Source organism: Barbatula barbatula, assembly GCF_947034865.1.
Source record: "Barbatula barbatula genome assembly, chromosome: 21".
NCBI classification, from domain to species: domain Eukaryota; kingdom Metazoa; phylum Chordata; class Actinopteri; order Cypriniformes; family Nemacheilidae; genus Barbatula; species Barbatula barbatula.
This window is the reverse complement of record NC_136784.1, coordinates 198,608-215,900: the sequence shown is the minus strand read 5'-3', so window position 1 is coordinate 215,900 and position 17,293 is coordinate 198,608. Positions and strand designations below refer to the sequence as shown.

The 17,293-nt window shown below is 41.4% G+C and overlaps 2 protein-coding genes across 3 annotated transcripts in view; one reads left to right on the top strand and one right to left on the bottom strand.

Moving 5' to 3' along the window:
• Positions 1-150: 150 nt before the first annotated feature.
• enpp2l (ectonucleotide pyrophosphatase/phosphodiesterase 2-like) lies at positions 151-8,898 on the bottom strand. Its single transcript, XM_079484936.1, is given in 26 exon segments — positions 151-898; positions 1,534-1,687; positions 1,768-1,900; positions 1,982-2,059; positions 2,150-2,273; positions 2,648-2,787; positions 3,401-3,458; positions 3,544-3,713; positions 3,794-3,881; positions 3,945-4,008; positions 4,099-4,148; positions 4,150-4,230; positions 4,315-4,346; positions 5,040-5,162; positions 5,248-5,356; positions 5,539-5,611; positions 5,695-5,760; positions 6,069-6,124; positions 6,286-6,405; positions 6,493-6,572; positions 6,995-7,092; positions 7,199-7,259; positions 7,744-7,869; positions 7,951-8,082; positions 8,180-8,276; positions 8,754-8,898. Coding segments are annotated over 26 exon segments (2,502 nt in total). The 5' UTR covers positions 8,772-8,898; the 3' UTR covers positions 151-727.
• A 73-nt stretch (positions 8,899-8,971) lies between these two features.
• Positions 8,972-17,293, top strand: part of col14a1b (collagen, type XIV, alpha 1b) — a 34,200-nt gene continuing 25,878 nt past the window's right edge. For both annotated transcript variants that reach the window (XM_079484934.1, XM_079484935.1), the window contains exons 1-4: positions 8,972-9,127; positions 13,825-13,947; positions 14,173-14,243; positions 16,746-16,862. In XM_079484934.1, coding sequence (XP_079341060.1) covers positions 14,183-14,243; positions 16,746-16,862 — 178 coding nt within the window. In that variant the 5' untranslated portion in view covers positions 8,972-9,127; positions 13,825-13,947; positions 14,173-14,182. The remainder of the gene's footprint in view (positions 9,128-13,824; positions 13,948-14,172; positions 14,244-16,745; positions 16,863-17,293) is intronic.

The window sequence follows — 17,293 nt, the reverse complement described above, 5'->3', positions numbered from 1 at the left end:
TAAAGTTGAGTTATCAGTTCAGTTTTTATAGTCAACACGCTGTTAATGTTTGAGCGTTTCAATGGACATTATCTGCTAATAAAAGGGGTCAAGAGTCAGAAAGATATCTTCCCACAGATCTGACTCCTGATTTAAAATAAATGAGTTTGTCAGATCATTGAGATTTTATTGGACATAAGTGAAAACAAACGTGTAACTAAGAATAAATGTTGTCTGGTCGTGTTTAACTGAACTGTTGAAGGTTTAGATCTGTTCACTGGGAACCATTGTGTTACTGTCAACGATCTGAGGTGTTGATGTTGTTGTATGTAAACACACAAACGGAAAGTTTTGTTTTGACAGTATGAGAATTTATTGATGTAGAAACAGACATCTGTTAGTGAGATGACATCACTTCCTGTGGTCTGACGCTACATTCACATGAGACCAGAATTACTCTTAAGATTTTGCCATGATGTGAAGTCAGATTTACAAATGAGGTCACTATCATTAAACACGAAATCACGACTGCTTTTGCACGTGTGGGCACCTGCATTACACAACACAAGGACAAATACACAACACACACACACAAATACACACTCGCTGTTTTAAGGTAAGCTGAACTCTGGGTGCGTGACTGTGGATATGTTGTGAGATAAGTGACAGTTTGATCATTATTAGCTTGAAGGTGAGTAATAAATATGACTAAGTATAAAACGATACAGTGAAAGCTCAGGGTGTGTCGTTACATGTCGTCCTCAAACGTCTGCATGTGTGTTTTGAGCGCCAGCACACGCGTGTACGGCAGCAAGGTGGAGCGGTGGAAGTCCAGACCCGTCAGTATCTCAACGTCTCGAACACGTGCAGTGTGTAACTTCAGCAGATCCTCCACCCAGCGGGACTCGTCCTCAGAGTTCTGTGAGAAAAACAACAGGGTCAAAGGTCTAAAACTAACCCTACCTCAGTCACTCTCTCACTCACTCGCTCTCTCTCTCTCACTTGCTCTCTCTCTCTCTCACTCACTCACTCACTCACTCTCTCTCTCGCTCGCTCACTCACTCACTCACTCACTCACTCACTCACTCACTCACTCTCTGTCACTCTCTCTCTCTCTCTCTCTCTCTCTCTCTCTGTCACTCTCTCTCTCTCTCGCTCCCTCTCTCACTCACTCACTCACTCACTCACTCACTCACTCACTCACTCACTCACTCACTCACTCACTCACTCACTCACTCACTCACTCACTCACTCACTCACTCACTCACTCACTCACTCACTCACTCACTCACTCACTCACTCACTCACTCACTCACTCACTCACTCACTCACTCACTCTCTCTCTCTCTCTCTCTCTCTCTCTCTCTCTCTGTCACTCTCTCTCTATCTCACTCTCTCTCTCTCCCTCTCTCACTCACTCACTCACTCACTCACTCTCTCTCTCTCTCACTCACTCACTCTCTCTCAGTCTCACCGCTGGAGGGCAGTAATGAGTACAGCTACAACACTACAATCAGAGAGAAAACTCTGCGTGTGTTTGTGTGTGTTACTGACGTTGCAGCTCTCAGTGTTGTCTGGTCGGTGTGGCAGAAGGAAGCAGGTGATGCTTAGATCTTCAGCACATGTGTCAAGCGTGTCATTCTGTCGCTCACAGCTGCTTATGATGCTGTAGAAATGAGTGGGAATATACACAGAGCCCCCTGCATGCCTACAAACACACATATTAACACAAGTGATCAGTCAGTGTGTGTGTGTGTGTGTGTGCGCGTGTGTGTAGTCGTCACTCACTCTATGATCTTGTCGTTTGTGTCTCTCAGTCCATTGTAGTCATAATCAAACACAGGACCAACGATCACGTTCACTTCATTATTCTGTAAGCTGAACCTGTGAAAGACTTCACGCTGCAGATAACGCCAAACTCCTACACACACACACACACACACAATGCTGTCAATCATCTAAGATAATAGATTCAAATCATACTTGAGTGTGTTTGTCTCACGTTTAAATGCAGGATACATGGGGACAGTGTTTGTGAGGAGTGAAGCTTCATATCTGGATTTAGCAGTGGCAGAGAAATCTGTTCAGAGACAAACACAATACTTTTAACACTACAAAAATCATTAACTTTACTAAAACAAACCTGCACACGTGTGTGTGTGATTCAGACCGAGTGGGTAGAGAAAAGCGTGTGTGACATCAGGGTCTTCGCTGTATTTCTTGCATGTGTGTGTGAGTTCAAGACGAGGATCTGCTCTCACACACTCGCTGGACGACACCACTCGAACATTATCCTGCGCACACATGCACGCACACACACAAACACACACACACACAAACACGCACACACACAAACACACACGTGAGCTGCATGTATGGATTTAATCTCACAGCACATTAACATCGGTGTGAAATATTACTATGATAAATTAAAAAACATTTACATTTACATTTATTCATTTGGCAGACACTTTTACAAGTAGTTTACTACAGTGTCACATTACTGCAGATCAATCAGGGGTAAGGTGTCTTGCTCAAGGGCCCTTCAGTCATGACCTGCTGGCACTGAGATTAGAACCTTCTGATCACAAGCCCAACGCTCTAACCATTAGGCCACAGCTGACCCCCACAGCTGACAAACACAACACAAGTATGAACTATTGTTTACCTGTGCTGTTAGTGTAAATGATGTCCAAAGCGGCATGTTGATGTGGTGACTGTAGCCGCTGCAGTAGTTTGTGTGACACAGTTGTGTGTATGACGTGAGGAACAGTACAGCTGGACGCCCAAACGGCAGATGTGTGACATCTGTGCACACACACACACTTTATATATTCATGAGTCAAATGATAAAATACAGTAGCTAAAATAATTATTGAACACGTCACTATTTTCATCAGTAATATATTTATTTTTCCCACTGAATGTAGTATATACATCTACATTTACATTTAGTCATTTAGCAGACGCTTTTATCCAAAGCGACTTACAGATGAGGAAACATTGGAAGCAATTATAAGAAATGTATTTTGTGGCCTATGTTGTTATAATGGCTTCCAATGTTTCCTCATTTTTAGATTAGATTAGATTCGAAATACATAAGTGCATCAAACTAGTCCATTAAAGCCTAGCACAGTATAACAAGCTAAGAATAGTGAGGTTAGAAGTTTTTTTTATATATAACATAAGTTTAAAATGCAGTGAAAAATATTTGTGTGTATAATCTTCAGTAAAAACACACATGTCCCTGCTGTCTCCATAGAGAAAGAATCTGAATGAATGTTTTTCTCATTACTTATTAAAACACAAAAGGCCTAATATATATCAATAACATGAAAACTAATATTCAACAACATCTTTTTAATTGAAACCGTTTCTTTATGATTTTCAGTGTTATATAAATAAGGAAAGAGATCTTAACTGCTCATCTGACCGTCCACTTCCAGTGAAAATCTCTGTGAAGTTTCATCAATGTTATTCTGCAAATGAAAACACATGTATGCACTTATAGAGCACCTTACATCTGTGTGTGTGTGTGTGTGTGTGTGTGTGTGTGTTTCTGACCTCATCGTCACAGTTACAGCTCAGGTCTTGGGTGACTTCAGCGGGCGGAGCTAAAGGTGCAGGTGATGTCACTTCCTCTGGTTGTGTGGGGGTGTACGGGGGGTTTCTCAGCACACTGTTTAAACTACCATGAGTCCCGTTATTAGGAGCTGGAGTCAAACCCAACAGATCTACACACACACACACACACGTCAGGCAAATCCTGACTGTTGACACCAGAGATGAGACATTCTGCAGGATTTCCTCTCACCACACATGACGTTATAGAGCTCAATGTTCTCAAACACTGGCACTTGTGTCTTGAAATTGAAGCTCGGGCCAAATCCCAGAAAGACCGTCTAGAACAAAACCACAACAATTAGAAAGACAGAAAAGAGAGATAGACAGACAGGTTGATTTACCTGCATGCTGTTGATCTTGTTGTCAAATCCATGATCTCCATAGAAGCCGCAGGTAACATGTGATCTGCTCTCATGAGTTTGAAAACATGAAAACTGATGTTAGTGACTTGATTGTTTATTCTTATTTCATTAAAGAACACTGTAAAGAACACACATGGCTACATGCCACTTCTTCTCCATGAGCAGGTGCACGTCCTCGATGGATGCGTCTGTTGTTAGCGTAATGCAGGCGTTTGGGCAGATGTTTTTTCAGATAGGGTTTAAAGTGCTGATCTGGTCTCTTACACTGTCAAATGTCACAGTATTAACAAACACAATAACCGTGTTATTTGAAAGATTACAGTGATGAAGTTCTGCTCCATATACTTACTGTTAAATTAGCCACAATCTCTTTAGGATCATCTGCAACATTAAGACACGAGGAATAAAACAAGCATTCCTGTTTAATTGCCTTCATTACTCTGTCATTTGCTGTTTTATAGAAGTATCTTCAATACAGTCCAGCATCATTTCTCATGATTAATTATTTTATATGAACACATAACATATATTCTTTTACTTGATGAAAAGTACTTCTTACTTATACCACGGTCTGTTTGAATACTGGATTCTGATTGGCTGGAGGGTGTGCATTAAAACCCTTAAACGCACGGGTAGCACCGGTCAGTTTGATGACATTTGAAATGACCTTACAAAATAACTGTCAGATCACCAGTTTGATCTAAAACTAGACTGTAAACATCAATAACAGCTTTAACTTAGCAAATAACCATGGTATAAGCGGGGTAATCCACGGATAGCAGTGCGAAAAAGGGTTTTTATGAGTGACGTGGAGGCCAAGTACTACCCGACGTGAAGCATGAATAGCTGTGGATTATCCCTAACATATAACAAGGTCATTAAAGTCCACGTAAAGAGAATTGTTTCTAAACACATGTGCTGCTGAAACACATTACAAAGACTCTGAACTATTTATAGCACTGAATTGTGAAGTTAAACCTCCCATATCACTAGAGTGATTTGATGAACATCACACGTGTTTGAGTTCAAACCCTTCACATATACTGCAGACTCTTGTGTTGTGCATGAACTCACATCGTGTGTTGGTGTTTTTGGGGCCGATTCTCCCCGAGGATCCGGGAATGAGTGTGAGATCATCCACATTGAGTCCATAAGACTTCAAATACTCTGTGCGTTCACAATGCGATTCCTCCATCCCTGAACACACACACAGATCATAGACCAGACTCACTTCTGTGTGTGTGTTTGTGTGTCAGCTTGTGATGTGAGGACAGAGACTCACCGTGATCTCCCACCAGAATCACATTCACACAGCGATGAAGATTCATCTGCTTCAGTCCGTTCAGCAGCTGACCGATGATGTTATCAATCTTCCTCAGAGTGTTATCCAGCTGACCCATCACACACACACACAGAGTGAGGAAGAAGTACACTTATTCAGAGTATAGAAAATATTCACCAGGAGATCTCAAGATTCTTATTTACTTTCACAGATGAACCAAAAATAAATATAACAGGCGTTATTAATAATAATTATTATAACAATATACAATGTTGTGTGTTTGTGTTTCACCTCATTGTTCAGAGGACCCAGCATGTGTCCGTATGTATCGGGCTGTTCAGAATGAGCAGCATAAACATACGGCCTAAATAAACAAACAAACAACATCACTCTAAAGTAAGTGCACATGTGACCCATGTGATTCAAACATGAGTGTGAATGAGACACCTCTCATCATCAGACAGATGAAGCCACCGAAGAATCGTGAGAATCCTCCTCTCCAATGGAATCACCCTACAGACAGACAGAGAGACAGACAGAGAGAGAGAGAGACAGACATGTCAGTCATCTAGAGAACACAGCACTATGCACAAAGAAAGATGTCACTGTGTGGATGTGTCTGTGTGTGTATAAGGTTTTTGTTTGGATCACGTGTTGATGATGTCATTAGATGCTGTGACACTCTGCGCTTTTCTCTAAACACACACACGCGCACACACACGCGTGCACACACACACACACACACACACACACCTCTTCAATCGTTTTTTCAGATGTTTATAAAACATGTGAAATCATCAGATTAGCGTGTCAATGCTCACCAGGGCCAGAAAAACGTCCCGGCTTTAACACCCTGTTGCTCTGCTGTCACCCAAATCTGAAAAGACACAAATAACAACCGTTCAACATGTTACCCATGATTCTCTGATCCTTCAGTTCCATTTTAACATTTACAAATCAAGTTTGCACGTGAACAGCTTCTTATTATACAGGTATGTAAATACAGGAGAGATGTGTGTGGGAGGAGTCAGGACTCACAGGCTGTCCACCCCACCAGCGATGCTTGAGTTTTTCTCTGCCTCTCAGTTTGAATTGAGCTTTAAACACGGGGTCATACATGGAGTTACCCACAATCCCGTGAGACTCTGGATACAAACCCTGGGAAAGAACACACAAACAATGACAGACAATAAAACACACCCAACTGTCTAAGAGTGTGTGTGTGTGTGTGTGTGTGTGTGGTACCGTAGCCAGTGTGTAGAGGTTTGGGAAGGTTTTAGTTGGGTACATGGGTCTCATATGAGTGGCGTGAGTTCCACAGGATCCTACACAAAACACAAGAGGGACAGATACTTTGTTTCATCAATACTTTGCTCTTTTTCTGTTTATATTTATATGTAGCTGCTTATATACTTTTCTTTCTTTTTATCTTAACCTTTATTTGGTCAGAATGTTCAGATTTAATTTTCCTGTGCTTTGGCAATAATTTAAAATGTGTTTTGGCGTGCCAATAAAGCTTCTTTGAATCTGTGTGTGTTAATGTTCCTGTAGACGTCCAGTCTGAACGTTTATAAAATATCATCAAAACAATCGTGCTCACGTTGCACACGCTTCAATGTCCCCTCTCCAGTCTGACGTCTGTGATGACATGAAATTACAGTGAAATGCACAAACACTTCATCTGTCACATGACACCGTGTGTGTGTGTGGAGTGTTTTTGTGTGATGTAGACGTCTATGTTGCATACTCAGTTTGTGGATGTTGGGTAAGACGGTTTTTCCTTTGTTCAAGTAAGAGGCACGGAAACCATCCAGAGACAAAATGATCAGAGGAGGACGAACAAACCTGTAAGAAAAGCGCATGAGTGTCAGGTCACATGACCTTGGTCACAACACAGTTCATTGTCACATGTAAAACACATCATCCAGGATTCTGACATGACATCACTCACCCTGCAGGACATTCTGGACTCTGGATCTCCTCACATTCGCCCTCCAGCCAAGAGCTGTCTCCTACAACACACACACACACACAGCACATGAGCTTCAAACACACAAGACATGTTTTAGAGGAACAGTTCACCCAAAAATAAACATTCTGTCATCCTTTTCTCTCCTTCGAGTCATTCCAAATGTGTATAAATGTCCTTGTTCTGATGAACACAGAAAGATATCTGGTCGAATGCGTATAACCAGTCAGATCTCGACCCCCATCGACTCCCATAGTAGGAAAAATGACTTTTATTTTTTGCACAAAAGAAGATTTTTGAAGAATGTAGGACAGCAAACAGTTCTGGGGCCTTTTGACTACCGTTGTATTTTCCCAACTATAGGAGTCAATGGGATCTGTTTGGTTATAAGCATTCTTTCAAATATCTTTCTCTGCGTTCATCAGAACAAACATATTTATACACATTTGGAAGAACTGGAATATTTATTTTTGTGTGACGTATCCCTTTAAGTCTAATACCAGCGTGTGTATGTGTGTGTGTCTGACCCGTGCAGAGTGATCTGTAGTTAGTGCAGCAGTCTCCTCTCTCCAGACAGTCTTCAGAACACTGACAGGCGTAATCTTCATTTCTGACTTCACCACAGCGTTCTTTACTGCACTCGAACCCTCCAGCTGAACGCACACACATCACACAACATAAACACACACTATCAGACAGAAACACCTGTTTTGTTATTCGTGTGTGTGCGTTACCTGTTTTGAGACACTGTTCATCAAAGTCCGAGCAGCAGCTCAGGTACGTCTTACACAGATTATCACACCTGCAGTTGGGTGGCTCCGCCTCCTTCAGCTCAAAGCAACGCCCCTTACACGAGCCTGAAAAATCTGACACACACACGCGCGCGCGAGCGCCAGCTGTTGGTCACTAACACAGTTATGTGATGTATGAGTGTATAGATGACACAGATCAAGATGAGCAGACCTCGGGTCACTTCAGGTGTGTCGGTATCTTCTGCTGATGACTGACCGGCCTGAAACACATAACCCTCACACACACACACAGCTATGATACACAACACCTGACCACACGCGCACACACACACACACACACACACATAACATGTGTCAGTCCGAGACGGGACATTTGTTCTCTGAATAATTATGACATTTAACTGTGTGTCTGTGACGCGTGAACTAACAGAAATAATGACATCATAATGCTTATGAGAGCAGGAACACAGACGTGTCATTTTTATGACGACACCCTTAAAATAGCGTAACAACGTCACTAATACACGTCTTAAATCCGAATACAGAACTTTCATGATTTGTATTATTTCTCGTGTGTGTTTTGCAGTGAAACACACTGACAGTTCAGTTCAATAGTTTGTATTTGCACAGCATCTTGCGAAATCTGACCAGTGAAGTGACCCACGCAGAACAAACCCGAACATTTAACTTTAAACGAATGTGCGAAACTCACTGTACGTCACTCGTGTTATTTCACACCGCCACATTGACGCTATAATAATATGAATGCGTTATAACAATCTCACCAGTTTTCCCACGCGCATGATTATTCCCGTTAATCCTGCTGCCGCTGCGCGCTCCCGAGTCTGTGCTCGTCACCAGTACGCGCTGTTCCAAAACGAGCTCAGGAGTCTACACTCACACTGCGCATGCGCTGGAAACGTGCGGGGGTTCTGAGCTGTACAGCCAAAGAGTTCGTGAAGTTAGAAACTTACTCAAGTTTAATTCGTTCGCTCTCCACCCTGAGGGTGAAAAATCCACACACACACACACACACACACACACACACACAGAGCTGCTCCAACATGCTGAAGAGTTCCTGGAAACTGTTCCTGAACATCTTGTAACACACTGAACGCGCGCGCGCCTCAGGCACGCACACCCACTTAATGTTCTACAGGTAAGAAATTAACGTTTGTTTTATGCGGTGAATTAGCGAGATTCACGCGCACATCCACGAAGGTCTCTGAATGAATGAAAAGTTCACCTTCACACAGTAGCCAAAGCCCACTTGAAAGGTCGCTAAATTAGCCCACCCATGACGTCACCGCGGTGTATGCGTTCATCTTTCGCTTCTAAGCGATTTTATTATTATAAATGCCCGTTTTCATAAAGTTAAATGATGTGAAAAAAATACCCGACTTTGAAGTTAAAGCATGTTTTGAACAAGTCAATGCGAACAAGTAAAAATGTAATTAGTAAATACAAGTTTTTCATCTAAAAGGCCTTTGTTCAGTTTTTTTTGTCTTTTTTGGGTTGATGTACTCTTAATTGTATAGTACTGTTAAAATTGTTCTTAAATAAATAAAAAATAAAATCAATCTTTCGCTTCTATGCCCACATAATGTACTCATTTAAGAAGAACACAGTTGACGTCACTGTGCTGTCAGATCGTTTAACGAGCGGTCACGTCCACTGACGCTAAATCACCGCAAGCGAAAGTTGGTGTTCGGCTAAATGATCCTTCAGTGAGAATAACAGAAGCGACAGAATTGATCATTCTTTCACACTCGCTAGATTTGTTACTTAAATAAATCAAGCGGCAACTCCACGCGATGGAATACCGTTTCGTTTCCCACAATGCAATGCGCTTGACTAAACACTATACCATAATTTTCTTGATCAGAGTGTAGACATTTTCTTCACACGAAATTTTAATGAACTAATACTTTCTGCGTGAAATCAATGGATTGGACGCGTACACAGTTTTTTCATTTTGTAAGGAAATCAAGAACAGTATACACAAATGTTTCGTACTGTATTGAGCTGTTATGCGATTGTGTTTTGTTCTTGCTTATCGAAATAGCCTATTTAAGATTTCCAACGTTTATTTTTTTGTTTCCATGACATGGATCCTAATCCCATTAGTCTCATTCTGGTCAAAGTGTTAATTAAGTTTATACCGAAACGTGTATAATTGTGTTGGACCGAAACATTCAGCATTAGATCAGACTTAAGGCAGGTCGCTGTTACTGCTGTTTGAAGAGCTCGAGTTAGATTGAACGTTGACCAGAGACGGACAAATATTTACTCCCTAAAATGTGCACAGGCACAGAATTCTCACATGTCAAAACCTGCAAAGATCTATATTCTTACCATCAGTGTAAATAAGCTGAGCCTCTCTTAACTATTGACGGATGTTCCATAAAACCCTCATCGTCAGCAAAGAATCTTTGCGTTTTATTCAATAGTACTCTGTCATTTGAGAACCAGGTCACCAACACCTTTAAAATTGCATTTTTTCATCTTAAAAATATATCTAAACTACGTCATACGCTGTCACCATCAGATGCAGAGAAGCTTATACATGCCTTTATGACATCAAGACTAGATTACTGTAATGCACTATTAGGTGGTTGCCCTGCAGGCTCTCTTACAAAAACTACAACTGGTCCAAAATGCGGCAGCTCACGTTCTTACACGTACTAAAAAGTATGAGCATATTAGCCCGGTTCTGTCAACCTTGCACGCGTTACCTATAAAGCATCGCATCAACTTTAAAATCTTGCTTATTACCTATAAAGCCTTGCATGGTTTAGCTCCTCACTACTTGAGTGTACTTCTCTTGTATGACAGTCCATCACGTGTCGGTCAGTTGGTAATACCTAGAATTTCAAAATCAAGTGCAGGCGGCAGATCCTTTTCCTATCTAGCGCCTACAGTCTTCCCTGCACTGTCCGGGAGGCAGACACACTCTGTCAGTTTAAATCTAGACTTAAGATGCCTTTTTAATCTTGCATACACTACAGTATCATAATATATATATTCCGAATGTTTAGGCTGCACTATTTAGTTCAACCGGAATTAGGGTTAGGGTTAGCGGGCAGGATGCAGTCCAAGGTTACCAGAACGGGCAGGACGCTGTTCAAGGTTACCAGAGGGGGCAGGACGCAGTTCAAGGTTACCAGAGGGGGCAGGACGCAGTCCAAGGTTACCAGTGGGGGCAGGACGCAGTCCAAGGTTACCAGAGCGGGCAGGACGCAGTTCAAGGTTACCAGTGGGGGCAGGACGCAGTCCAAGGTTTCCAGAGCGGGCAGGACGCAGCCCAAGGTTACCAGAGCGGGCAGGACGCAGTCCAAGGTTTCCAGAGCGGGCAGGACGCAGCCCAAGGTTACCAGAGCGGGCAGGACGCAGTTCAAGGTTACCAGAGGGGGCAGGACGCAGTCCAAGGTTTCCAGAGCGGGCAGGACACAGCCCAAGGTTACCAGAGCGGGCAGGACGCAGTTCAAGGTTACCAGAGGGGGCAGGACGCAGTTCAAGGTTACCAGAGGGGGCAGGACGCAGTCCAATGTTACCAGAGGGGGCAGGACGCAGTCCAAGGTTTCCAGAGGGGGCAGGACGCAGTCCAAGGTTACCAGAGGGGGCAGGACGCAGTTCAAGGTTACCAGAGGGAGCAGGACGCAGTCCAATGTTACCAGAGGGGGCAGGACGCAGTCCAAGGTTTCCAGAGGGAGCAGGACGCAGTCCAATGTTACCAGAGGGGGCAGGACGCAGTCCAAGGTTTCCAGAGCGGGCAGGACGCAGCCCAAAGTTACCAGAGGGGGCAGGACGCAGTTCAAGGTTTCCAGAGCGGGCAGGACGCAGTCCAATGTTACCAGTGGGGGCAGGACGCAGTCCAATGTTACCAGAGGGGGCAGGACGCAGTCCAATGTTACCAGAGGGGGCAGGACGCAGTCCAAGGTTACCAGAGGGGGCAGGACGCAGTCCAAGGTTACCAGAGGGGGCAGGACACAGTTCAAGGTTACCAGAGGGGGCAGGACACAATTCATGCCCAGACCTGACAAGAGCTGAGATGATAGAGCTGGATAAAGAAGGACACGGCGACTTGACATGTCTTCACTGAAAAATGTAAACTGCTATTAGTAAAGTCATATCTCATCTGTGGTGATGGAGCTGATAGAACTGTCTCTTAGACTGTATCTTCACACACTGACCAGCAGATGGAGACATGATCTTACAACTGTTTATGCTGTCGGGTTTCATTCAGATTTGCAGTTAAGGTCACAGATGTCTTTATTTAAACAGTGTCTTAGTATTTTACTGTTCCTCTACAGCATTAAATGATTGTGTTTATTTCTATAATATTATTTGAATGTATTTTTTTGCCTGCAACTGAATGGCAAAATTCTGCTTACTATATATGTCCTTATACTGTTCATGGAGTTATCTCACACATGTGCTGTTATCTGAGTAAAATAAGTTTTTAATATAATTTTTTAGGTTTTGTCCTTTGTGTCTTCATTAGAATAAAGATGTAATTAAGTAAAGTCAGTATGATTCATACATTTAAATCCACAGCTGCTTTGTAACAATGAAAATTGTAAAAAGCGCTATATAAATAAAGCTTACTTGACTTGACTTGACCCACGTATATGGGCTCATGTGCACAAAATGAGGAAGTGGTCAAGGGTCACAGGTCAAGTTTAATGTCACTATTCCTCTCTCTTTTGAGCAGTATGTTTCAGTAAGTCAAGTCAGCTTTATTTATAAAGTGCTTTTACTATTTTCATTGTTACAAACAGCTGTACAAGACATATAAGATTATACAAGTCAAAACACAGAAGACAGACACACACACAAACGCGCACACAGACAGACGGCGAGGAACCCAGTAAGAATGAATGAATCCGTCATGTGCAGTATTAACACAAACCTAGCGTCCACAGACCTGCGTGTGTGTGTGTGTGTGGTTTTTATATGCTAGTGGGGACCTAAACCTGAACACATCAGCTCGTGGGGACTTGTGTGAGTGTGTTTGTGTGTACGTGTGTGTGTGTGTGCATGCGTGTGCATGCGTGTTTAAATGAATGATGTGTTTTTCTGTCATGGATGTGACCTGTTATCATGAATCAGCATTCCTCTTCTCGTTTGGGCCAGGGGTGTGAACACTTCATTCACTTGTTTTCATCATTCAGACTGTGTGTGTTCACAGTTTAAGTCATGGAAATAACGGGGACATGTACATTTTGTGATGTAAACTTGAAAAAAATTTCCTCTCATTCGAGTTGTTCCAAATGTGTATAAATGTCCGGCTGGTCCTGATGAACACATGCTCATAACCAAACAGATTTTGCCCCCAATAGAAAACTTTTTTTTTGATCTGTTGAAGACAAAAGAAGATATTTGGAAGAATGTAGGACAGCAAGCAGTTCTGGGGCACTTTTGATTACCATTGTATTTTCCCTACTATGAGATCCGTCTGGTTTTACGCATTCAACGTTATCCGCATATCTTTCTCTGTGTTCATCAGAAGTTCAGAACAAAGACATTTATACACATTTGGAACAACTTAAAATTTTTGGGTGAACTATCCCTTTAAGCATTTTGTTAAAGAACCCCTGCAGTGCACGTGGTAGATCTTATTCAGATGAGCTTACAATAACTCATCGTTACATTTACATTTTCACACTTTTTAACTCATTCTAATAGATGTGGCTTCATAGTTTATTTCTGTCAGCTGAAGATGAGTCTGAGGTTCAGTTCCTTTCTGTAAGCGCGCCATCCACAAGGTGAACATAAACGACGTAGATGTAGATTTGATTCAGATTTAGGTGCAGATGATGTCTTTATTTAAAAGGATTTGTACTTTATTTCAAGGTGTAGATGATGTTGATTGACGTGTTCTGGGGGCGGGAACACGGTCCCGCGCTCTGCACGCGCCGCCGGCTCAGTCACACTTGTCTCGCGACTGAAGTGATTCACTTTAAGCTCGAACATCAGGTGAGTTTGATATGATTGAACTTTACACAAAGAACATCTCCGCTTTTATTTGTGTGTTTGTGAGAGTGAGATCTGCTGCGCGTGTGCTGACTGAAGTTTACATTAGTGATCATTGTGTTCATGGATTGTGTAGATACTGACTGAAACGTGTGACGTGTTGTGCATGTAACGTTACTGAATGATGTTTGTATAGTTTGTGAAGATGATTGTGTTTGTCTCTGTCAGCTGTGTAGTGATGCGGGCTCGAGCGCTGTTGATAGTGATGGTGACATCGGTCCTCTGCACACGTGCTCAAGGTACAGCTGTCTGTCATTCGGCCCTTTATATCGTTTGTGATGTTCCTCATGTGTGTTTATGTTCTGTATATGCATTTGCACATCATTTCGTGTCATTGTTGTATTTAAAATGTTACGTGTGTAACTCAATCAATATGATAAATTATCAATAGAGATGCACCGATATGAAAAATGTGTCTGATAAACCATAATTCTTGAACATTGGAAGCGATAACCGATATTGACCGATATACAGTATGTAAATATCAATGTAAGATTTTCTGAGACTGAAATTTACATTTTCCCCTTTAAATCGTCTTCTTTAACTTTTAAACTTTTCTGGTATAATGTTTATTTAATAAACAAATGAAAGATGTTCTTCCAGATTCAAACGAATCGGACCGCAGAAAGTCTATTGTGTCTTTGCATTGACTTAACATATAGATCACTTGCGCTTAACGCTTCATTCGCGTCTGGTGTGAACGCACAGTAACAGGTCTCAAGACTGAAATATCTACGTACTGTACATTCATCAACAATGTTTTGCTAGTATCAGTAATGATCACCACAGAAAGACAGAACTGTTCGGGGATTGAACTCTGAGCACCTGAAGAAGTTCAACCAGAGGAAATCATTCATAATATATCGACTATAATATATTGGCCTGAATGTTATTATCAGCCGATACCGATATAATTAAAAATGGCCATTTATTGGCCGATACCAATATGGCCGATCAGCATCCCTAATTTTCAAGTCTCTGAGATCTTTGTTTGGTTCGTATATGGCTGAACTAACTTCACATTCATTTAGTGTACGTTGCTGTAGATGCTATGGTGTTTTCAGTAGCTTCAGGAGATGTTTTCTTCATGTTTCAGAAGAGAACGACTGCATTCCATTTGTGAAGACTCTGTTAGAGTTTGACAGTAGTGTCAGGCCTGGAGCACGTCCAATGGACACGTTGAGATCTGTTGCTCAAATACCTGCCATCTGTCTCAACTCTCACCTCATGTGTCTACAGAAGACACCATAACATATTATGTGCAGTGTTTATATGTATAGATATGTGCTTTGATGGTTGACCCGAGTCAAGCACAGGGGTTTTCCTGTCTCAAAATGAGGAGGTGGTGCCATCCTTATCTTTTACTAACATGAACGTGTAGGCCTACCGTACCTTTAAGTGGCTTAACCAAACACTTTACATATTAAAACATAAAAATTAAATGAAAATGACAATTATTTAGTTATATAACATTACTTTTATTCAACCTAACAGAAAAGTCTAAATCAAAAAAGCTTTTTTCAGCCCACAATAACCAACTAAATGAACCTGAGTTTGATTTACTGAGCTTTTATGGGCTGTCAAACGATTGATCGTGATTAATCGCATCCAGAATAAAAGTTTGTGCTTATGTAATATATGTTGGTGTACTGTGCAGGTAAATTTTGTATTTTTGAAATAAATAAAATACATATATTTAGGAAGAATATCAAATATAACAATTAATAAACATTTATTTAGAATTTCAATTGTTGGTTATTATAAATGAATAGAATTAAATATTTGCTAAATATATAAACAAGTATGTGTATGTTTTGTGTTTATAAATACAAAATAATACGCACAGTACACAGATATATATTATGTAAATACAAACCTTTATTCTGGATTCGATTAATTGTTTGATAGCCCTAGATCTTTTATATTCGCTGGTGACTGAAAAGTTTCAACATTTTAAACAAAGCCGTTCAAAGGAGTCATTTGTTCATATGACCTTCAGTGCTTTTCCCAATTCTAAAAGACCAAAATAATGATCAGCAGACGTTCTTTAGCATGCCGCTTTAAATGGTTGTTCCTTCATCTTGATATACATCATGGAGAGCTGGGATGTGTTTTTACTCGGCTGTTTTCAGACTCGTCCTGCATTAAGGTTGGTACTCTTGATATTGTGTTAATTGCTCTGCCTGTTGCATCCGGCTTAATGGAGATCAGTTCTCAAGAGGAACCGAACCGTCATGAGCTCTTTACAGAACAACACGTCTGTAAAGACAAACCTGCCTGCTAACCCAGACACAAACACTGTTTTCTGCTGTAGTGAACTATTTAGTGTGGAACAGAATGATTCCATACAAGTGTGCGTGCGAGCATGGTGGGCGACTGTGGTCTTTTTTCACTGTAGTAGTTAAACCGTCTGTGTCTCACAGGAATACATTGTTTTATTTTCTTTGGATCTCTTCCCAGACATCTCACTCTCTTCTCATTCTGTCTCAACACAAATCTTTCTCCTTGATGTATTCAGTGTCACAGGTTTGAGCTGAACTAGAGACTTTCTGTATCATCATAACATCTTTTCCCTTTTCATCTGTTTGACACTAAACACAGATGACACACACTCCATCTTCTAACAGCTTGATAAATGCCTGCAGATGGGCATTGATGTTAGATTTGTTCATTTATTTTGAATTCTAATGAACATTTCTTGTGAGTCCGTCACATGTTTGCTGTTCTTCGTTTGTTTGCAGTGTCGAGCCCCAGGCGGCTGCGATTTAAAGAGTTGAGTCCCAGCATGCTCAGTGTAACCTGGAAAGAACCAAAGGGACAGTTTGACAGCTACAAGCTGGTGTACAGCAATGACCCGGGTGAGCTCTCTGATTGGCCAATTAACCTCTCATTTCCTGCTCTTTTATTTTTCCTGGTGGACTTCAAATACAAGTGCAACATGTGGTTTATTTGTTATGGTCATTTTAATTTGGCAAACAAAAGTTTTTCACCTATTAACTTTCCTGTATCTCAGTGGTAAGAGCATTGTGTTAACAACACAAGGTTGTGTGTTGGATCCCAGGGGATTGCAGATACAGTACCTATGTATAAATGTATAGGATAATGCAATGGAAGTCGCTTTGGATAAAAGCATCTGCCAAATGCGTAAATTTAAAATGTAAAATGTATTAATTAAACAACATGACAGTATTAATCAAAGAACGTATCACAACACATTGAAGCGATAGTTCAAGAATGAAAATTCTGTCGTCATTTACTCAATCCTGTATCAATGTCTTTGTTCTGATGT